At 42.2% G+C, this 20,400-nt stretch overlaps 1 protein-coding gene across 1 annotated transcript; it reads left to right on the forward strand.

Annotated features, from left to right (window-relative positions):
* The first annotated feature begins 664 nt into the window (after positions 1 to 664).
* Positions 665 to 18,027, forward strand: CRHBP (corticotropin releasing hormone binding protein). The gene is made up of 7 exons (XM_015419426.1): positions 665 to 739; positions 928 to 1,021; positions 5,214 to 5,371; positions 9,389 to 9,599; positions 11,087 to 11,235; positions 15,235 to 15,352; positions 17,799 to 18,027. The coding sequence occupies exons 1-7, from the start codon at positions 665 to 667 to the stop codon at positions 18,008 to 18,010; spliced, it is 1,017 nt and encodes a 338-aa protein (XP_015274912.1). The 3' UTR covers positions 18,011 to 18,027.
* Positions 18,028 to 20,400: the final 2,373 nt, after the last annotated feature.

Here is a 20,400-nt window from a genome sequence, read left to right on the forward strand (position 1 = left end):
CTTTGGACTCAATCTGCCTGTGAAAGTCAATTTAAACCAAGGCTTAGTCCCAGACTTGGTTTTCATTGACTGTATTTAATCTTGGAATCATTATGAAGAGAGTGTTTTTGAGCACATGAAGAGTGGCTTCCTTCCCACTATTGCATTAGGAACCACAGACCCTTCACACACACACACATCCAGGAGGGAAGCTTCCAGGTTGGCAGTTGCACAGACAGGCAGGCAGGCAGGCTCTTGCACCAAGAACTCTCCTTTTAGAAGGCTAGCAAAGAAGCTATCCATGTGAGGAAGGATTTTCTAGTGGGGGGAAATGCTTGAGGTGGATGAATGGGGGCGAGAGCCGTTTCCCCTGTGACTCTGCAGAATCCATGAGCCCAAGCCAGTGGGCACAAGTGGAACTAGCTGGGAACCTGGACCCTCGTCATTGCCACGCACTTGGTCACCCTGTCAGGAATCCGGTTACCATGGGTTACCCTATCAGCCAGGGGACGGGGTGCCTCCCCTTCCCAAGTGCTCTATAAAAAGGATCCGTCAAAGAAAACAAAAAGCCCCAAACAAAGCTCCTGTCGCCGCCGCGCTGCCGCCGCCGCCTCTGAAAGCAGGCAGGGAAGGGAAACTTCAGCACCACCACCACCACCCAGAGAAGGACCAGCGGGAGAGCAGCATGTCTTTCCGGCTCCCGTGTCACCTCGTCCTGATCTTCTTGGCCGCCCTCGAGGGAGAAAGCAGGTACCTCGAGGTGAGCCAAGCAGGCGCCCCCCCCCCACCCCCCGCGCTTCAGGTGGTCTAGGGCAAGCCTTCCCCTCAGCCTGCTGCCCCCACCTTTTGGGATAGCAGCGGAGCCCTTGGGGTTTGGCCGAGGGGTCGGTCCCGGAGGGAGCCCGTTCCGCCTGGGCTCAACTTTCCCCTTTGCCTTGGCTTCCCCAGGTGAGGGACGCGGGCGAGAACGAGCCCTTCCTGCTCCTCGACGCCGAGCTGAAGAGGGAACTCTCCGACGGGCAGATTTACCGCCGGGCGCTGCGTGAGTTTCTCCCAGAGGCTTTCCGAAGGGGAGTGTCGTCGGGCGGGCAACGCTGCGGGGAAAGCGAAGCTCGGATCCGGTGCTCAGTCCGGGGAGGGAGACGGTCTTCGGGGATTGGTAGCAGCGGGTGCTTTGGGAAGCCGGGCTCCTCGGGGGAAATTCGTCACTTGGGGTTTGGAGAGTGAACTTCGGTAAAAAGCAGGTTCTCTTTGACCGGGTCAAAGGTTCCTCTAGTCCAGCAGCCTCTTTCCAAACCAACCCAGAAGCCGGCGTAAAGGCAGTAAGCCATCAGCTATTGGCATGTACAGGCACACTGCCGCTGAACAAAGAAGTTCCATTTCAAATAGCCACTGAGAGACCTAGCCGCTGTATCCAGTCCCCTTTTAAAGTCATTTTTAGGCAGGAGTCATAACCCTCCACCAATTTAACTGTGCAGTCTGCCAAGAACTGCTTGTGTGTCCTGAACCTGCCAGTTAATTTGACTACGTGACCCCGAATTCTCTTAGGATGCGGTGGGGGCTTTAGCATATTTGGAATAAAAATGGAAATAAAGTGCCTCTGAACATGTGCAGAGTGCCTTTCGGGGGTGATAAGATGCAACGAGGCTGCTGTAGATTGGCATTCACAGCTAGGCATGTAGAGGTAGAAAAGCTGCATTTGAAGAACTTCCCTCCACTCTCCAGCTATGAATGGTCTAGCAGCGGGTTAAACAAAAACAAAAACTTGTAACCCTCTGGACTTCTGTCACCAGTGGACAAAAACAGTCAATATGGTAGTTTACCATTTTACATAACAAATATTGTAAAATAAGCTTTGAATAAATAGTTTCTCAGACATATTCTGAGGTTGAAATCCCTTCCCACCCCCTTCCAGCAGAACTATGGGCAGGTTCAGAAATTTGCTTTCAAGTGGAATGAAGAAAGGTTTTTTTTGGGGGGGGGTCAGGGTTGTAAAACTGGATAATGGGATGCTGAGGTGGTCCTGGAGTGCTGGTGGCTGGGTGAGGAGATCAGGAAGCAGGGAAGAATGTCCAAGCTGTGGATAAGAGATGGGAGAGGGGCTGGTGAAGAAAGTGGTATAAGTTTCCTCGAACGGCAAGGGGCTCACCAGGATATGAGTCAAAGGGATGAATTGAGGATGTTGCTTAAATTCTGAAATGAGATGCTTGAGGCTTATGCCAGAGTGAATGTTTGGTCTTCTGCTCTGGAATTCTACTGCTAATCTCATTCCTGTCTCTGCTGAGGTTTGTCCCTTTGTACTAAGGGTAAATCACTCTGCATATGCTCCAGTGCCTGGTCTTTGTTGTTATTTTATATCTGCTAGGGCAGAGACCTGGCAAAATACCACAGCTTGCTCCTGGTAATTTCGGGTTTACATTAAGCCTTTATGGGGAGACTGTTAGGGAAGCAGCAGTACAGAACATTCTTCTAAGTGAAGATTGCTGTGACTGTTTCTTGTGGCCCTTCAGATATCAAAGATCTTGGGGGGGGGGGACCAGAGACCAATGTTTGAAGCTGGAGGGGGAAAAGGCATGCAGTTTTCTGAGAATGTTTTTGGAGATAACTGCAAATTCTTTGTTAATGGTCTGGGATGGAACAGAAATCACATGTGAGGTTTTCTCTGCTTCTTCTAATTCCTTCAAGGATTTTTCAGCTCAGCTCAGCTAAGCACAATAATAGTGCATGCCTAAGAATACTTTCCCCGGAGTAAGCCCTATTGAGTAAACTTCAATAGAATTCTGAGTAGACCTACTTAGAATTGCAGTGCTCATAACTCAGTTGTCTTGTATAGAATGATTACTGGGTTGATCCCAGAGAACAAAAGAAGCAGCTGATAGCTGATGCTTTTATTGGACGACTGGGATGAAAGTAAAAGCATGCTTTCAAGCTACACAACAGCACTCTTCAAGTGTGAAAAAAGTAACTGACTTCCTTAAGGAAGCAGTCCCTACCGCAAGTCTTTCAAGTGCCTAAAGACAATTATAAGACACTGCTTGAAGTCTTGTGCCTATTTCATGAATAAAATCTCTTTTAGATAAAAAAATAAAAAAAATAAAATCTCTTTTAGTTTCATAGCTGCTATGCACAGTGTGATGATACTAAGGAGCAAGTGACATTTCCTAAAATCTATTCCCCCTCCACCAAGTAGAGTAATTGTTCCTGACTACACTTTCAAAATCAGGGAAGTGGGGATTTGGATAAGGGGCCATGATGCTGAGGAGGGGCACCCTGTCCCTGCTATTTGCCCTGAAAGGAAGTTTCTTTTTGCTCCCACCAGTGCCCACAGCCCCAGTTGGAATGGCCTTCCCCCCATGGTTGCTTTTAACCTTTTGAAAAATGGCAGGAGATCCCAGTGGCTGATAAAATCCTAGGTCATATCTGATCTGGCCTTGAGAGTGGGAATGGTGAAGCCACCATTTAAAACTCAGCTCAGTTTACTAAGTAGCCTTGAGCTACCTTGCAGCCTTAGCCCCCACCTGCAACAGGGAGATCATTGGGCAGAACAAGTCTACAGGGTGAGGGTGGCCGTTGTCAGCATTACTGAGATGGTTTTGTGAAGGCAGTTTGATGCAGTGTTTAGAGTGTTGGACTAGGATGGGGGAGACCCAGGTCTGAATCCCCACTCTGCATTGAAAGCATGCGGAGTGACCTTGGGCCAGTCACACTCTCTCTCAACCAATACTCCCTCTAAGCTGTGGAGTCTTGTGAGCAAAAATTCTACTTTGTGAGCTACCGGCATTAAAGTTGTGAGTGAGCAATTTGGGTACTGCATAAATTAGTTTTCTCTGGAGCCATCCTTCCTGAGCTAAGACAAAAATGTGCAAGCTGGAGGTTAAAAAACTGTGAGCTACCTCACACTAACTCAGCTTAGAGGGAACACTGCTCTCAGCCCAAACCTCCCTCAGAAGGCTGTTGTGAGGATAGAAAGGAGACAGGAGAATAAAGTTGCAAGTCCCTTTCAGTTCCTGTTGGGGAAAAATAAATTTAAAAACAGATTTTGAACCAATCACTTTCTCACAGAGCCAAATTAAAGATTACAGTTTTTAAAGAGTTGGGGTCTGGATTTTCCAGGCCCAGCTTGTGTTCCCAGCAGCCACACAGCATGGCTTCTTCAAAAAGAAGAGGAGAGCCCAAACAGGCATAGAACGGCACTGCAGGAGAAGGAAGGGCTCCTGCCCCCACCTCCAGCCATTTTCCCACGGATCTTGAGTCAAACACACTGTCTCAGTCTAACCTACCTCATAAGGGTGCTGTGAGAGTGAAATGAAGGAGGGGAGACTGATACACTTCACCCTGAGCTTCTCAGAGAAATAGCAGAATGAAAATATACTGAAATAAAAATAAAGTGCTTTGAACATTCAGAATTATTATATTAGGAATAAACTACCTTTTACAAGTGTTGGTTGAGAATAGGGAAGCGATGAGCAATAAAGGAATGCTTAATCCATTGTTTGTTCCAAATGGCCCCATCCACTGGCATTTTATTTTTGCATTTGAATCATCACAGGAGGAAAATTGATGAAGAATTGGACCATATGACATTTTATCAGCGACGTACAGTTTGTGTCTAGCAGAGCTTTAAACTATAAGCTATTTTGAGGCTAATTCTTATTTTACATTTTATATGCAGGCACAAACACCCAAGGACAAAATGCACCTGTCCCTTATTAAGTGTATGTAAAACAGTGACTATCCCTTTACAATACTCAGAACAGAGACCCAGTTCTTCCCTAGTCACTGCATCTTGGCATTATAAAGCAACAACCATTGCAAACTTTTAACTTCAACCTGCTGCACCAGAACTCTTAACCTTTTCTGTTATGTATGTCCTTCTTCCTGCCTCCCTGCCCTTCTCTTCTCCCCCTTGTTTACTCATTATCTTCCTCTATAACTGCCAATTTTTTTGCTTTATCCTCACTTTATTTAAAAAAAATTAAAATTAAAAAGAAAATTGTGGTTACACCTCTGCCTGAGGTTAGGGACCCCATCATGGGAGACTAGTTATGGGTCCCAGATAATTGTCTGAAGACCAACAGTTTAAGTAAATATCTGCCTAATTTTACATGTGTACCTCCCACACCTGACGTAATATGCATTGCCCTCTAATATCCATGCCTGAGTAGAAAATGCACAGTCAGAATCTGTCCGAAGAGGAAGTGAACACTGTATATTGTCTCTCTTCTCCTCCACAGGATGCCTTGACATGCTGAGTATAGAAGGACAATTCACTTTCACTGCAGAACAGCCCCAACTACACTGTGCTACTTTCTTCATAGGAGAGCCCGAAGAGTTACTCACCATAGACTTTGACTTTGTCAACATTGACTGTCAAGCAGGAGATTTTCTGAAGGTATGAAGTTTGCAATGACAGATGGTCCATACAGTGCACTTGGGAAAGTGGGTTCACATGCAGCATGACAGAAGAGAAAAATATGCAGAAATGAAAGCACATTAATTCTTTCAGAGGATTTGGCATTGTGAGCTGGCTATGTGGATAAACCAGGAAGTGTCATGAGAATGGTTTGATGGTTCAAGCCATTTTTTGAAGTATTCCAAGCTGTGAATTGCTTTGAACATTGAAAATAGAAGCACTCATAAGATTGACTCACAATGCCGAAACCTCCCTCCCTAGCTATGCTCATGGTAGTTTTCAGTGCAATCTTAAACAGAGTATGCACTTCTACATTTACTTATTTAAATGGACGTAGAAAGCTGTAACACTGCTTAGGATGGCACTGTTTCACACTTAACACCTATATAAAAAGCATACATGAGAACTGGCACATAGCAAATGACATTCAGTGGTGAAAGCGATTCAGAATTATTCAAGTATCAGAATTATGACAAGTTCTGTGGATGCCCTTGTTTGTATGACTCAGGGTGATTCTGCACTAGACCTTAAATCCTGGTTTAACCCTGTCCCCAGACTTACATTCTACACTACACTCGAGTTCACCCCTGTAATTATCTTGGGGTATTTTTTGTTTCCACATTACACTGAGGTCACCCCGGTTTTGCCCTTCACCTGTCCCAGGATAAACGGATGCTGTTATAACCAGGGATAAATGCAAGGTATTGTGTTGCAAGTTGAACTCTGATAAAACCAGGGATGAGATCCAAGTCCGTAAAGGACCTCAGTGTAGCTTCTCACAAATTGCTCTGTGAACTTTACGGGCTAAGCTTGATCAGAGAGTCCTCATTTGTTCAGAGAGGGCAGCAAAGTATGCTGATGAATACAAGATTCTCCGAATCAGGGCTATGGATATTAGGACAGTGCAAGGTTTGGGGGACAGGAGAAAGGACCAGCATCTGTTGCTTTGTGTCTAGCACAAACTTCACGTGGAGTCCAACAGGGATGCAACAGTTGGAAAAGAGCCTGCTTTAGTGACAGTACCAGTACTGTTACTAATTAGACACTGCTTATTGATTGCCCTGCTTTTTCCAAGTGTTAAATGCTAGGCGTCAGAAATTCGTCCCATCTAATTAGGCACAATTATTAAAACATTTGAAGTGGGAAAGTACAGTGAATGTCAAAGTGATTAACTGTTGCTGAATGAAGTGGCAACTTGCTTTTGATCTTGGTGCCAAGTCATGTGTGGAACAGATTGGTCAAAATCTTGGATTAGCAAAAGGGAGGAAGGAAAAGATAGCACTACCACCACTGCTCTAATAATAATAGTAGGTTGTTTTGTAACAAAGAGAATTTACCACCCTATTCCACCATTAACCAGTATTACATACCCACTGTAAAAATATAAGCGAAGGCTTATATTGGTACAGTTTGGGGTCTATATTCATGGAAAGATCAATTATATTTAAAGCCTGATGAGAACAATCATGACAACCATACAGACCTGCCATAATTGGTCTGAAATAGAAACAGAAACGGCTCAGGCCAATTTGATGCTGGCCCAAGGTGCAAAATCCAAATGAATCACCTCCCTACAGGCAACAAAAATGTAATTGTCCATTAAGTAACTGGCCATTTGAAGCTGTTTAGTGGTGTCCAGAAGGTGCAGTATGAGACAGTCTGTTTCACTCTGCCTAATGGTAGAGCCAACTCTGAACAGAGGCACACATGTGTATATGTGTGCATGCACACAAATATAGTGGAGTCTTTTGCCATTAACTTAGGTCATATTCACAAACAAGGCGCAGAGCGATTGTTTTAAATTGGGTAATAATAAGGATGTAAAATATTTATTGGCTGGACTGTTCATTCTTTTTTTGTGACTGACTTATTTATTGTAAGCATTTTTATCCTTTGTTCTTAACCTAACCTAGGTGGCTTAGAATTATGTTTAAAAATACAGTATATAAAATATATTAAAATATCAAGAACAAATCTGAAAAACTTAGAAACCTGAATAAAAGCTCATAACAGTGTCCAAAAATCTTTAAGAGCAGCAAACAAACTTGAAATCTTCAGTCTCAGCATCAATATATCTAATGCTCAGGGTGGCCCCATCTGTCAATACTTAAATCTGGAGATTGGGGCCATGGACAAACAAGACATATATTTCTACAAACCTGAGAGAAGCCTTAAGTTTGCAGAAAAATCTGACATTTCAAAAAAACCTAAATGATAAAAGGAATTCCTGTAGCTTTAAGAAACAAACAATGCTCCCTCTAAGCTGTGGAGTCTTATGAGCAAAAATTCTATTTTGTGAGCTACTGGCATTAAAGTTGTGAGCAAACAATTTGGCTACTGCATAAATTAGTTTGTGCTGGAGCCATCCTTTCTAAGCTAAGACAAAAATGTGTGAGCCAGAGGCTAAAAAACTGTAAGCTAGCTCACACTAACTCAGCTTAGACGGAACACTGCTCTCTGTGGTCATAACAAGGCAACCTCAACAGTATTGCCAGTTGAAGCCTTGGTTTCTGTCAGTAAAAGGCAGAGGAGGGGGCAGGACCCTTTCCAGGGCTGTTGTGGTCTTTGAGGGAGGATTTATCAGGGCCAGGCTCACCAGCAGCCACCGGGCAACTTGATACGGTGCAACTTGTATGATTCACCCAGGATTGGCTACTTGCTACTGTTCAAAAGAAAGTAATCTTCAAAGGCAGCCCCAATTTTCCACTTTAAGAGCATTCATACCAGCCATTAAAAAGCTTAAATCTGAGAAGCTCTTCATAATGGCATATATCAAAACACTCTGATATTTTTGCCAATGTATGTTTCTTATAGAAGGGGAGCTTCTACAAGAGTTGTCAAATGCTTCTGGCAAATGCTACCCATTTTGTACAAGTTTGTCGCTATGCTCCTGGAAGGCTTTCCTGCATGGTGACAGGACTGCTCCCCTTCTTCCCACATCCAAAGAGTATCTGCTTAGGTTTTAAGCTCTTCGGAAAGGGGTACTTTTTTACATTAATCACTATAACACAGAACAGCGTCAGGAGAAAAGGAGAACTGAGTGCTTCTGGTTGTGAAAAATTGTTTGCTAGTGTAAAATGTAAAATAGTTCCTTTCAAATAACTGGAATATTTTATCAGTAAAAGAGCAATGTTTTCCAATGTTGTAGTACAGGCAGGAGTGCCCCCCACGTTCTCTTTGCACCTCAGTTTGTGTGTATCAAAGGCAGCATAAATTTGTTCATTTTATTTTGTTAGTGTACTTGTGTCTTTGAGCAAATATTTTTTAAAAGAAATTATTAACATACTTGAGCAAAATATGAAAAAAGGGATGCTGGTTGGTTGGCTGGTTGCTTCTAAGAAAGAGTGGCAAAACTCCGATAATTAGGAAAGGACCAGTGCAGAAGGACTTCATAATGGCAGTGGAGTTAGGAAATGCAAAGCAAGCAATCGAGTAGCACTGACCATCCCACCAACTGCTTCAGGCATCACTTCTAGCAGGTGCATCAAGCAGCACCTTGCCCGTCTGGAACTGCAGTCTGAGTCTGCAAGGTTGGAACTACACATTACTTGTAGTTCCGTGATTATTTTTTGAGACTGGGAATTGCTATCCCCAAGCTGCTTTTGTTGCCACTGGGGAAAGGGTATGAGTTCCCACCTCCCACCCCTGCAGCAGTGATAAAAGAAGTCTGGGGGAAATGATATTTTGCATGGAAAGCGGCAAGGGGAAAAAATAAATATCTCTTCTACCTTTGCACTAGTATGCTCCTTTAAACTGCAGCACCCACAGATGCAATCTGTAAAGTATAAAAAGTCAGGGGAAAATAGTTACCAAACTCCATGCCATGTGCAATTCTGCCGTCTCAGACAAGTCAGCAGCACTCTTCACACTGAAAGTATCCAGACTGTGCTTTAAGTGACATGTTCAGCACAGGTGCCACACGGGTGTGTCTTTGTGCTTCTGGGAATTGCAGGCAGAAGGTAAACAGGTAATTGCTATCTCTGCATATCCCATTAGGTATTTGATGGCTGGATACTCAAAGGTGAGAAGTTTCCTAGTTCTTTGGATCATCCTCTCCCCACATCAGAAAGATATACTGATTTTTGCGAAGGTGACCATGTAAGAAGAACCATCAGGTCTTCACAGAATGTCGCCATGATCTTCTTCAGAATTCATGTCCCCGGAAATGGATTCACATTAACAATAAAGAAAAAAAACAATCTTTTCCGTAAGTTTTGTTTCATCCTGTGTGCAGCAAGAAACACAAAAGGGAAGATAAAATAGATATTTTTTTCTTTCACAAGAGGTCATGTTTAGTATGGGATTATGGGGGGGTGGGGGGAGCAGGTTCATACTGGGCCCAGAGAAATTATGCTTGGTGATAAGAAGAAATATACATTTACATGAGCAAAGCCATGATTTCTTGTTAGAAAACAAACATGTATCCAACAGAGGAATTCCACAAGCAGAAGGGGAGAATTTTCATTCATTTCCCCGTTCTGCTACAGACCTCCAGTTCCCTCCTCATGCTGTTTCTAGGGGTCCTCTATTACCTAGGAGCAGGATTTCAGGGCACATATTGGGCTGCCATGGAAAGGGGGAGGCAGGGAATTTCCACTCCACTGACAGAAATCCCTTTGTTACTGGAAATCCATACCACAAGGTAATACTGTACTGACTGTTGAGTTATAGCACAATGACAATGCAGTAAGATTATTCTGGCATCGCAGAAATTAAGGCAGCACATATTTTTAGTACGCTAGATATTTGTTTTTCCGAAACCATCTTGAATGATTCGATATATGCTGAAATATATGCACCAGTTGCCATGGCAATATAGTGAATTTAAACCAGATGTTGTGCTAGTCTACATTTAAGGGTTATCAAATGGTTTTCTGGCACACCTGTAAACATTTAATACCATGTGCTTTTTTTTTAAAAAAAAGTCCATTAAATTAAAACAAATATGTCAACTTTGGTTCAAAGGCTGTTTTGCATGTTTTATTTGGGTATATTTTGACAAACATGCCACTCCAAAAAAACAGAAGAAGAAGAAGAAGTCCTATATTGAAAACAAACAAACAAAAAACTAGGCAAGGTGTGGCAGATACAGTCTGGGGGCCAATAATATACCTAGGGAATACTTCCAGTTCCAGAAATACTTGAGTTACAGTTATGGACCTTCTTAGTTAAAGAGACAATTCTGGGCAGAACTGTGCTCCCCATATCTCTCAATTTATAAATGTAATCAGTAACTGACTTCAGATATCACTTCTTGTTTGTGATGAGCATGATTCTCCCCCCCCCCCCCCCCACACATACATGTTTCTCCCATCCTCCTCTTCTTAATTTAAATTTACTGGTTTCAGAAGCCTTGAATCAAACCCCACTCTACTGTAACATTCAAATGCAGCCACCTGAGCAAACTGAAGTTTGTTTCCTCCCCACAAACTGAGGTTCTAAACTAGGATTAAACTGTTTTGTCCAGATGCCTGCATCTGAATATGACAGTAAAGTGCAGTTTGACTCAAGGCTTTTGAAACTAGAAAATATGTTCTGGGAGGAAGGAAAGAATGAGGGCATGTGGGAGCATATAAACCCAATTTGGGCCGGTCACAAATAAAAGGTTTGCTTGTAACATACAAATACAATACTGCATTAATTTTATGTACAAACTGAGACTAAGTAATTTTGTGTCTTTCCTCTGTACTGAAGCTTGCAATGCCATCTCTCAGACCCCTGCTGGAAGGTTTACCATGGTCATTCCTCATCAGCACAGAAACTGCAGCTTTTCCATAATATACCCAGTGGTAATAAAAATATCTGATCTGATGCTGGGACATTTGAATGGCCTCCACGTAAAGGTGAGTGTGCATCAGTAGCAACCAGTTTTGCATGAATCATCACATTATATTTTGAAGCCTTTATTTATGTATTGCTACTGACCAGTTTCATAAAGACTTGCTTTTGATCTGCATGCTCTCATATGCATGGGACTGAAAGGAGGCTACACAGCTCTGTCTGCTGTACTTAGTGATAAATGATATTTTTCCCATGCTGTCAGATATTTGATTTATTGCTGATTGACTAAATGGTTCTTATTCATATTTTGTAATCTACTTTATGTTCCAGTGAAAAGGACATAATAACAACAATAACAATAATAACAATAATAATAATAGATTGCCTTTGTACACAACAGCTTAAGTACACATACATACATACATAAAAACACTAAATCATTGTCTCAACAGTGGCACACACACAAAATAGGAAATCTGTCAAGAAAAGAGTGGCAAGGGAAGAATCCCACAATCATTCCCTTTTTGGGCAGGGGGACAGACAACTCAGTATTCTACCAGTCCAAGCTCACAAAGGATCTTCTTCAGAGTCCATAGGGCCAAATAGGGCCATAGGCAATGAGCTCAGGGTTTTTCAAAGTCCTTGTAAAGGGCGGGGCAAGCTTTCAGCAGCTCTTTCCCAGCTAATATTATACTACTTACCAACTTGACCCTCTTATGCCATGGTAACTTGAGGGGAACCTCCACATTCAGAGGCACTAAGCCTCTGAATCCCAGAGCAAGGAGGCAACATCAGGGGAAGGCCTCAGCCTCTATGCCCAGTTGTTGGCTGTCCAGATGAACTGGTTGGCCACTGTGTGAGACAGGATGCTGGACTAGATGGACCACTGGTCTGATCCAGCAGGGCTCTTCTTATGTTCTTAGATACAGGCCAGATTTGGCATATTATAGCACAATTTGTTCTGTTCAGAGGTCATTTTGGGGGGAACGCGGGGAACACAGTTCCCCCGGGTGAGGTACAGGGGGCGGGGCACATGATGAAGCCCCGCCCCCTGCTTCCGGCCGCCCCGCTTCCGGCCCTCATTCAGTCAGGAGGAGGCAGGAGAAGAGGGAGGGTAAGTTGCTTCCTCCCCGCCTCTCCCCACCCCTGCCTGCTTGGGGCCAGGGAGGGCCTTCGCGGGGCTTCCTTGTACTCCCGCCGGCCTTGCAGGTCCACAGCCGGGCCCCTAATGGGGCTCGGCAGTGGAGCTGCAAGGCCAGAGGTGACGGCCGGGACCGTTGGGGGCGGGGTGTGTGGCCTTATGACACATTTCCGGTGATGTCAGGGGGTGTGGCCTTATGACACACTTCTGGTGATGTCAGGGCGTGTGGCATATGCTAATGAGTTATGCTAATGAGTTCCCCTAGCTCTTTTTCTATGAAATGACCCCTCGTTCTGTTAGTTGTGTAGGAGCGTTTGTGCATGTACATGGATAAATTTCAGGGATTGTACACCATACTCAAAAGATCATCCCTACTAAATTTAAGATAGATAGGGCAAAGATCCAGACTTTCTACAGGTAAAACACACAGTAGAAAAATGAGAGTTTGCTTTAATAATTGGTTAGAAACTGCCTATCAGTTCATACCTCTTGATCTCGGCTGACTCTAGCCAAATCTATGTATGCAACAAACAGATGGTAGAATACTAGGGGGATAGGGTGGACTGTACCACTTTAGACTGCAGGAGAGAGATGTCATTATTTTATGCTCCCTCCCATATAAAAATGCACTGTGTATGGGAAACTAGCACATCAAAGAGAGAACAGCTAGTCTAACCTTCTCCCCGTTGCAGGAAGTTGCTTACATATGGACTGTTTAGGAATGAGATCCTTCCCCCAGGTAGACTGTCCATTCTACTGCCTCAAACACTTCATACTGCTGAAAGTGTAGGCTCTTTCTCTCCTCATCCCTCTGACCAGAAATAAAATACTTAATTGATCAAACGGTTGCTTTCTATTTACTTTGATGACAAATTGAATTATCCTGTTTAATTTTTAAAAAAATCTCACAATAGTTTGTTTTAATTTCCTACAGAGCTGGAATATTTTCTCCCATCTTTCTGAAATTTATCCCTTTGGTTGAAGTTTACATCCCTGTGAATTTCATCCCAAATGGAGATCCTAAAATAAAGATGTAACGGTTTTAAATGTAGATTGATTTTAATTGTTTTTAAAGCAGCGAGCCCCTCTGTTAGCTATCTGAAATTTGATTGTTTTATCTGTTAGGAGGTACAACTCTAAAATGGATAGAGGAAAATGAAGAAATTATAGATGGATGTGTGTTTCCTTTTGAGTCCAGTGGAAATGAAAAGGGGATTCAGTCCTGTGTTTTGATTCCCAATCATGTTCATTTCCAAATCAAACTTTTTCATTTGGACTTTCATTCATTCTGAATGCACTTATACGAAACCAGCTCAGCTGTCTAATCCCTCTGGTTTTGCTGTACAAGGGGAAAATATTCTATAGTTTTCCAGGTTTTCATAGAGGAAACACTAGAGAAAACAATTTCTTTCATATCTAGGCATCCCTTTTATGTTAAAGAAGTGGGCCAGAATGGGACAGCATGATTTGTTTATTTGCTTTATTTATAACCCACTTTTCTTGCTGAGACTCACGAAAGATTACAAAATATAAAAGTGATGCAATCAGACAGCACAAGATGTTCAGTAAACAGTACAGCAGGGCTAGGATTTTAAATCAGAAAAAATGCAAACAAAAATGTAATAAACAATGTAGAAAATGGATTATAAAGGTGGAAAATAGAGTAAAAGCAAAACGACACATATAATAGACAGTGTACTAGGCTACAATCCAATCTTCATATATTGTCATCATGAGCTGCTCATTATACTACAGTTCTAATCCCTTTTTTAAAAATACACCCTCTTGAACATTTCTGTTTTGCACATTCTGCAGAATGAGAAGTGTGGGAGCCTTTCTGCAGGTCATTCTACCAGGCAGAAACTACAAAAGAATGCCTGAGTATGGGTCCCTGCTGATCTTACCCATTTGCTGGAGGGGGGGGGCTTCAGAAGGTGCATAGTTGGAGAGCCAGTCCTGCAGATACATGAGTCCAAGTAATGACACAGGAAAATCTGCATACCAATGCAAGAGCATTGAAAACAAAATAGATGGCAAGCTGTCGTGGGACTTAATAGGTAGCCAATGCAGAAACCAGGATTGGAGGCAATGCAATGAAAACAGGTATTCTGAGACAAGGGGGAACCAGGTCAAGTGCTGAGAAAATGCTGAGCGAATGTCAGATGCAGAATGGACCCAGGTCCAACGGTCCCTCTAAGCTGTGGAGTCTTGTGAGCAAAAATTCTACTTTGTGAGCTACTGGCACTAAAGTTGTGAGCGAGCAATATGGCCAATGCATAAATGAGTTTGCTCTGGGCCATCCTCCCTGAGCTAAGACAAAAATATGTGAGTCGGAGGCTAAAAAACTGTGAGCTAGCTCACACTAACTCAGCTTAGAGGGAACACTGCCCAGGTCTACTCAAAAGTCCCATTTTATACATGAGTCCTATTGAACACATGAAGCTGCCATATTGAATCAGACCACTAGTCTATCAAGTTCAGTTCCGTTTACTCAGACTGGCAGCAGCTCTCCAGGCTCTCAGGTCCTCCAGGTTCTTTACATTACCTCCTACCTGATCCAAAGAAGATAATCTACCACTCAGCTACAGCCCTCCCCAAAGTGTTCTCAAGATTTCAGCCGAACACATTTCGTATCCCCAAACTTGGTTTCTTTAAAGCTCACCCTTCCTCAGAAATGGTATCCCCTATTAGCCCCATTTTTTCTTTCAACCGGGCTTGGTACACAGTCACAGCTGCAGCATTTAGATACATCTGAAGGGAACAGAATGGTTAGTATTATACTGGAACATCAGTTGCCAAAGGAATAGAAAGACTTTGATTTTCATATTGAATACATGTCTCATTTGCTAAAATATTCCCATTTACAAATATTGGATTTGGTCAGTTCCTATGGCTCTTTTCTTCCCGTCTCTTTTTATAGAAGCCTTCTGCAGGTTGTGGGGTAACAGGAGACTTTGTGGAGCTGTTGGGAGGAAATGGTTTAGATCCCTCTAGAATGTTCCCTGTAGCTGATCTGTGCCACTCCTTCCATGGCCCTGGTGAGTTCTTACTTTAATGTCTTCTGTTCAAGTGTACACACACACACACACACACACACAATTGCAAAATCTGATTGCAAAACATGCCAGTCCTAAGCATTCGAGTTTTTGCCTTCTTTAGGGGCATAACTTCATGCCCTGTGATGCCGTTGTGGCATAGCTGTCTCTTTATTCGGAAAATTTATTACTCACTTGACGATAATAATAATTACCAAAGTGAGGAAAAACACAAAACATAATACCTACTGGCTCCATTCTAAACAATGTTTTGTTATGATTACTCATGTGTTAGTGAAAGATATTATGTTAATGGCTGGGTTTTGGGTTATTACTTTTCATGACTGAGACCTTGCACTAAGAAAAATAAATTCTGCAACCTTTGGTCTAAATTAGTCCTGATTCCAACATGCTCATTTGCTGGCAATACAATAAGCTGATTTGGACCTACAGTATAGCATTTGTTTTGGTTCACATGAAATGTTTTTCACAGAAGTTCAGGCTCAATCATACAGTTATAATTAGTGTGTGAGCATCAGCAATACCACAGCTATCATGTGAAGATGGCAGTTACAGATCCCATAGTATGCAAAGCCCCACTTGGGAATATGAGCATATTTGACTGTACATTATCAAGTGGTCTACACTGCCAAAGAACAGCTATGATTTTGAGATGCCAAAGATGTGTGGATTCCACATAAACGTTTTCACCAAGGAAATAATTCACCAAGGAAATTATTCAAATAATAACATTGTAGGCCGCGATCACACAAATAATCCACTTTTAATCCACTTTCAATGCACTTTCCAACTGGATTTTACAGTGTGAACTGGCAAAATTAAATTCGAAAGTGCATTGAAAGTGGATTATTTAGTGTGTCTGACCGCAGCCTAGGATTTGTAAAGTTAGCCCGTGAAAATCTGGCCATTTGTAAATAACAATGAATTTGTCTACAGTTATTCAGTCTGTAGTAAACTGAATACATGTAAACTAAAGATATAAATTTAAAAAGTCTCACCAGTTCGTTAACCTTACTGTCTGTGTACATACAGATTGGCCCCAATCTAGACATAGTTGCACATAACTGCTTACTACAGATTGTGAACCTGTGAAAACATGTTTTCCTTCCCACTCACATAGTGAAATGGTGTAGGGCTGTCATGAAGATTCCACAGGTTTTTTTTACTTTTCGTTCAAAACTATTGTTTTCAGGGAAGGCTTAGACATGCCTTAGACAATCCTTAATTGAGAAAATGGTTCTCTTCACATCATTTTTCTGCCAACTGCTTCTGTTATCTGCTGCTGCTTTGGGATTCTGTTTTGTCATTTGTTTTGTTTTGTTTTATTTATTTATTTATCATTACACATATCTTGCCCTCCCCGTGGACGGGCTCAGGACAGCTTACAAATAAGGGCAGCACGTGCCAATCAAACAATAAAATCACACACAAAAACAACTATTGTTTTCCCCTTCATTGTATGATTCCAGCCAATCAGGGATCACATAGACAGCAATACTAATCAGGTTTTATTTTATTCCGTAGGGCTTACTCCCAGGAAAGTGTTCTTAGAATTCCAGCCAGAATTATGTTGTATAGCCAATTTTATTTGGCTGTTGCAAACACCTCTGAGGACAAAAAAAGCTGATTCTGAGGGATAACAGTATTCTCACACAGGTGATCTTAGCCAATCATGGATCACATTGTTAACAGGATAATGTCATGATGCCCATTGGCTACGTGCTGATATTGGCGAATGTAAATGAAAGTCATACAAAATCTGGGCAATACTTTCTGAATACTTAAAACATTTAATTCCTTTACAACACAATGAGTGAAAAATTAGGAAAGGGGGAGAAACACATTTCAACAATGATAACATTATTAAAATCCTTCTGAGTCACTTCTAGCATATTGCAGCATAGTATGAATGAGGGCTGCATTGAGTGCATCATTTCCAACTGTGCTTTGCAATGCAAATGTCAATTCAAATGCATATCCACTTTCAGTTGTTAATCCACGCAGAAGCTACTCTTATCAACCGATCACCTTTGCTGGATTTGGGAAGGTAGATTAGAAAGACATTTTATATACACAATTTTTGAGAACAGGTGTACACATATTGGGAGGGAAGGCAGCATGTTATAGCCCAGTCTTCTCATATGTCGGAAGCTAAGCAGGATCAGTACTTGGAAGGGAGACCACCAAGGAAGGCTCTGCAGAAGAAGACAATGGCACTTGCCTTGCTTCTCACTTGCCTTTGAGGCTGTCATAAATCAGTTGCTTGCAACTTGACAGCACTTACGGCTGTATACACATATGGCATGGTAAAGCTTGACTGTGCTCATTAGGATGCTTTCAGACCCATAGACATATATTTTTTAATATTTAAAATGACCAGCTTTTATCATTTCCAAACATAATGAGAAACTTTTTTTTGCTTGATTAGCTCAAATGAAGATCAGCTGTGACAACACTGTGCTACGAATGATCTCTAGTGGCAAGCATATCAATCGTGTAACGTTTGAGTATCATCAGCTTGAGCAACATGAACTGGCAAACAGGGAAGAAAACAGCCTTGAAGAATTCTGTTTCTCCAGTGTAAGAGAAGCCAGACAAGTCACTCTTGCTTGTTATTTACTGTTAATGTTGACTTTATGAAACCTTTCTAATGTATAAACACCTATCTTTTCATACAAAGCTGTTATTTCCATGATCAAACAGTGTTAATCTTAGACATTTACAATATATTGTCCCCCCTTGTCTTTAAGTGTATTTAGTATACTCAATAAATACAAATCCATGTGGATTTTGAAAGCAAGACTTATACACATGTATATCCACTGATTCCAAAATGCAGTGCAAAAAAGCAAGCATGCATGTGCACCCCAAATCAGGCCACATGTTTTATTTTTATTTTTGGTATTTTTTTGGTATTTTTCATATGTGCATGTGTGTGTGCGTGTGTGTGCACCTGGAAGTCATGGAGACCTCTCATGATTGACTGTGTGTACACCTGGAAGTCATGGCGACTTTTGATGACTGACCCCTCCTGAGGGTTTCGAGGATATTCAGAGGTGGCTGAATAAAGCCTGCCCCCACCTCCCAGCTGCTGGTATTCCAAGGAGGTCTCCCATCCAAGTACTTGCCAGAGTTGACCCTGCTTAGCTTCCGAAATCTGGGGCGCATGTTTCCAATGCAAGTATTATTTTATTTCAAATACTTGCGGCACTTTTTGTAACAATTTAGAATGCACATATAAAATTTGGAATGCTATAAAGTTTATTTAGCAACTTCCCCTCTTTTGCATCATTTGCAAATATTTAAAAAGATGCATATGGTAAAAGTACAATTCAATTTTATAAAAAAACCTCCATTGTTTTTTAATTTATTAATGCAAATGTATAGTTGTTTTTAATAACATTTATAGCATGAAAAGGTTTTCCTTCTACAGGTACAGATATGAATAAATACATCCAAGTACTGGCAAAAATCTATGTTTACAGTTGTATTTTTAAATGAATTCCATTAATTAGTGTGCTGACCTATTAGAAAAATCATTGTGGATATATTTTACTTTAAAAAAAACTCTAAAGATCATTTAAGTATTACTAAAACAGTACTTCAGCATCATTTCAAACAAGTTTTAGTTCTGTAAAATAAACGCTTATTTAAAATGTGATATTTGTTGGGCAAGAACTTACCTATAAAACTTTGCATGCACCCAGTATCTCAGTCATCCTGGGCTTTCAGACACGTGTACATAGCAGGAATCTATAGCCTTGGTAGATGCTCTGCTGAATGCTAATGTTGCACATGTCGATATTGCCCCATTTTGAAGAGATGCTGCACATGTACAGCTTCACAAGAGCAACTTCTGAACAGTGTCACCATCAAGACTAAACCAGTCTATTCACTTTGTGGATAAGCATTCAGAAGCCTACTTCAGAAGCCAGTGGCAACTTTGTGTTTTCATGTAATACTAAAAATGCCTTTGAACTGCTCGTGTGCTCTTTGTGTGCCCCTGTGAATGTTGTTAATTTGGGAGGGGAAAAAATATTTTACATTGAATTACAAACAAAGGAAATATAGAAAATATCTTTAATGAGAAAGCATATTCACCATACTTCATAGAAGAGCCACTAAAAAAAGGCTGACACACTGAGTCAGATCTAGTGTTGCCGGCTCTGGGTTGGGAAATTCCTGGAGATTTTGGGAATGAAGTAGGGTTGCCATGTGCCCTTCTCGCTCCAGCAGGAGGATTTAGGGGGGTGTCCTGGGGTGGGTGGGTGGGGACACCACCAAGCACAGCCACCTGCCCGGACACCCCTCTCTCTCCCCTCCTGCCAGATTTAAAGGGCCCTCCAGCTGATCATCAGGCTACCTCCAGCTGGCCGGGGGTGGATTGGAGCCTCCAAAAGCAAGGGTACCCCTGCCCAGACCTGAAGGCTGGCAACCCCAGAGTGAATTCTGGAGAGGGTGGGGTTTGGGGAGGGGGAAGACCTCAGCAGGGTATAATGCCACAGAGCCCACCCTACAAAGCAGCCATTTGCTTCAAAGGAACTGATCTCTATGTCTGAAGATCAGTTGTAATTCCAGGAGATCTCTAGGCCCCACCTGGAGACTAGCAACCCTAGTTCGATCTTGCAGATCATTTCTGTGTGTACAAGGGGAGTGAAGACTAAACTAGACATTATGATGCCAATGCCATTTTAAAGAAGAATTTGGCATTTAAAAAATGTGGCATGGTGGGACAAGGTGGTCTTGTGTGCCCCCCCCCCCGCTGCCTCTCCAAGAACTAAAACAGACCCCACCCTAATCAGAACTGCGGGCTCTGTAACATTGAGCTTGGCCCTGATTTTTGCTGTTTGCATCCTGCAGCAGACCTCCATCCCCCCTCCCCCAATGTTCATGCAAGTCCCCTTTTCCCCAGGACCAGCATTTTAGGGGGCATTCTGGGCTGCAGTAGGAGAGGTAAGTGGAGAAGTCATGTGTTACTTATGGGAATCCTTCCATCAGCTGAGATTTTTGGCAAGATTCAAACCACTGTC

The sequence above is a fragment of the Gekko japonicus genome, unplaced genomic scaffold (genome assembly GCF_001447785.1).
Source record: "Gekko japonicus isolate JY-2015 unplaced genomic scaffold, Gekko_japonicus_V1.1 scaffold206, whole genome shotgun sequence".
Lineage (NCBI taxonomy): Eukaryota > Metazoa > Chordata > Lepidosauria > Squamata > Gekkonidae > Gekko > Gekko japonicus.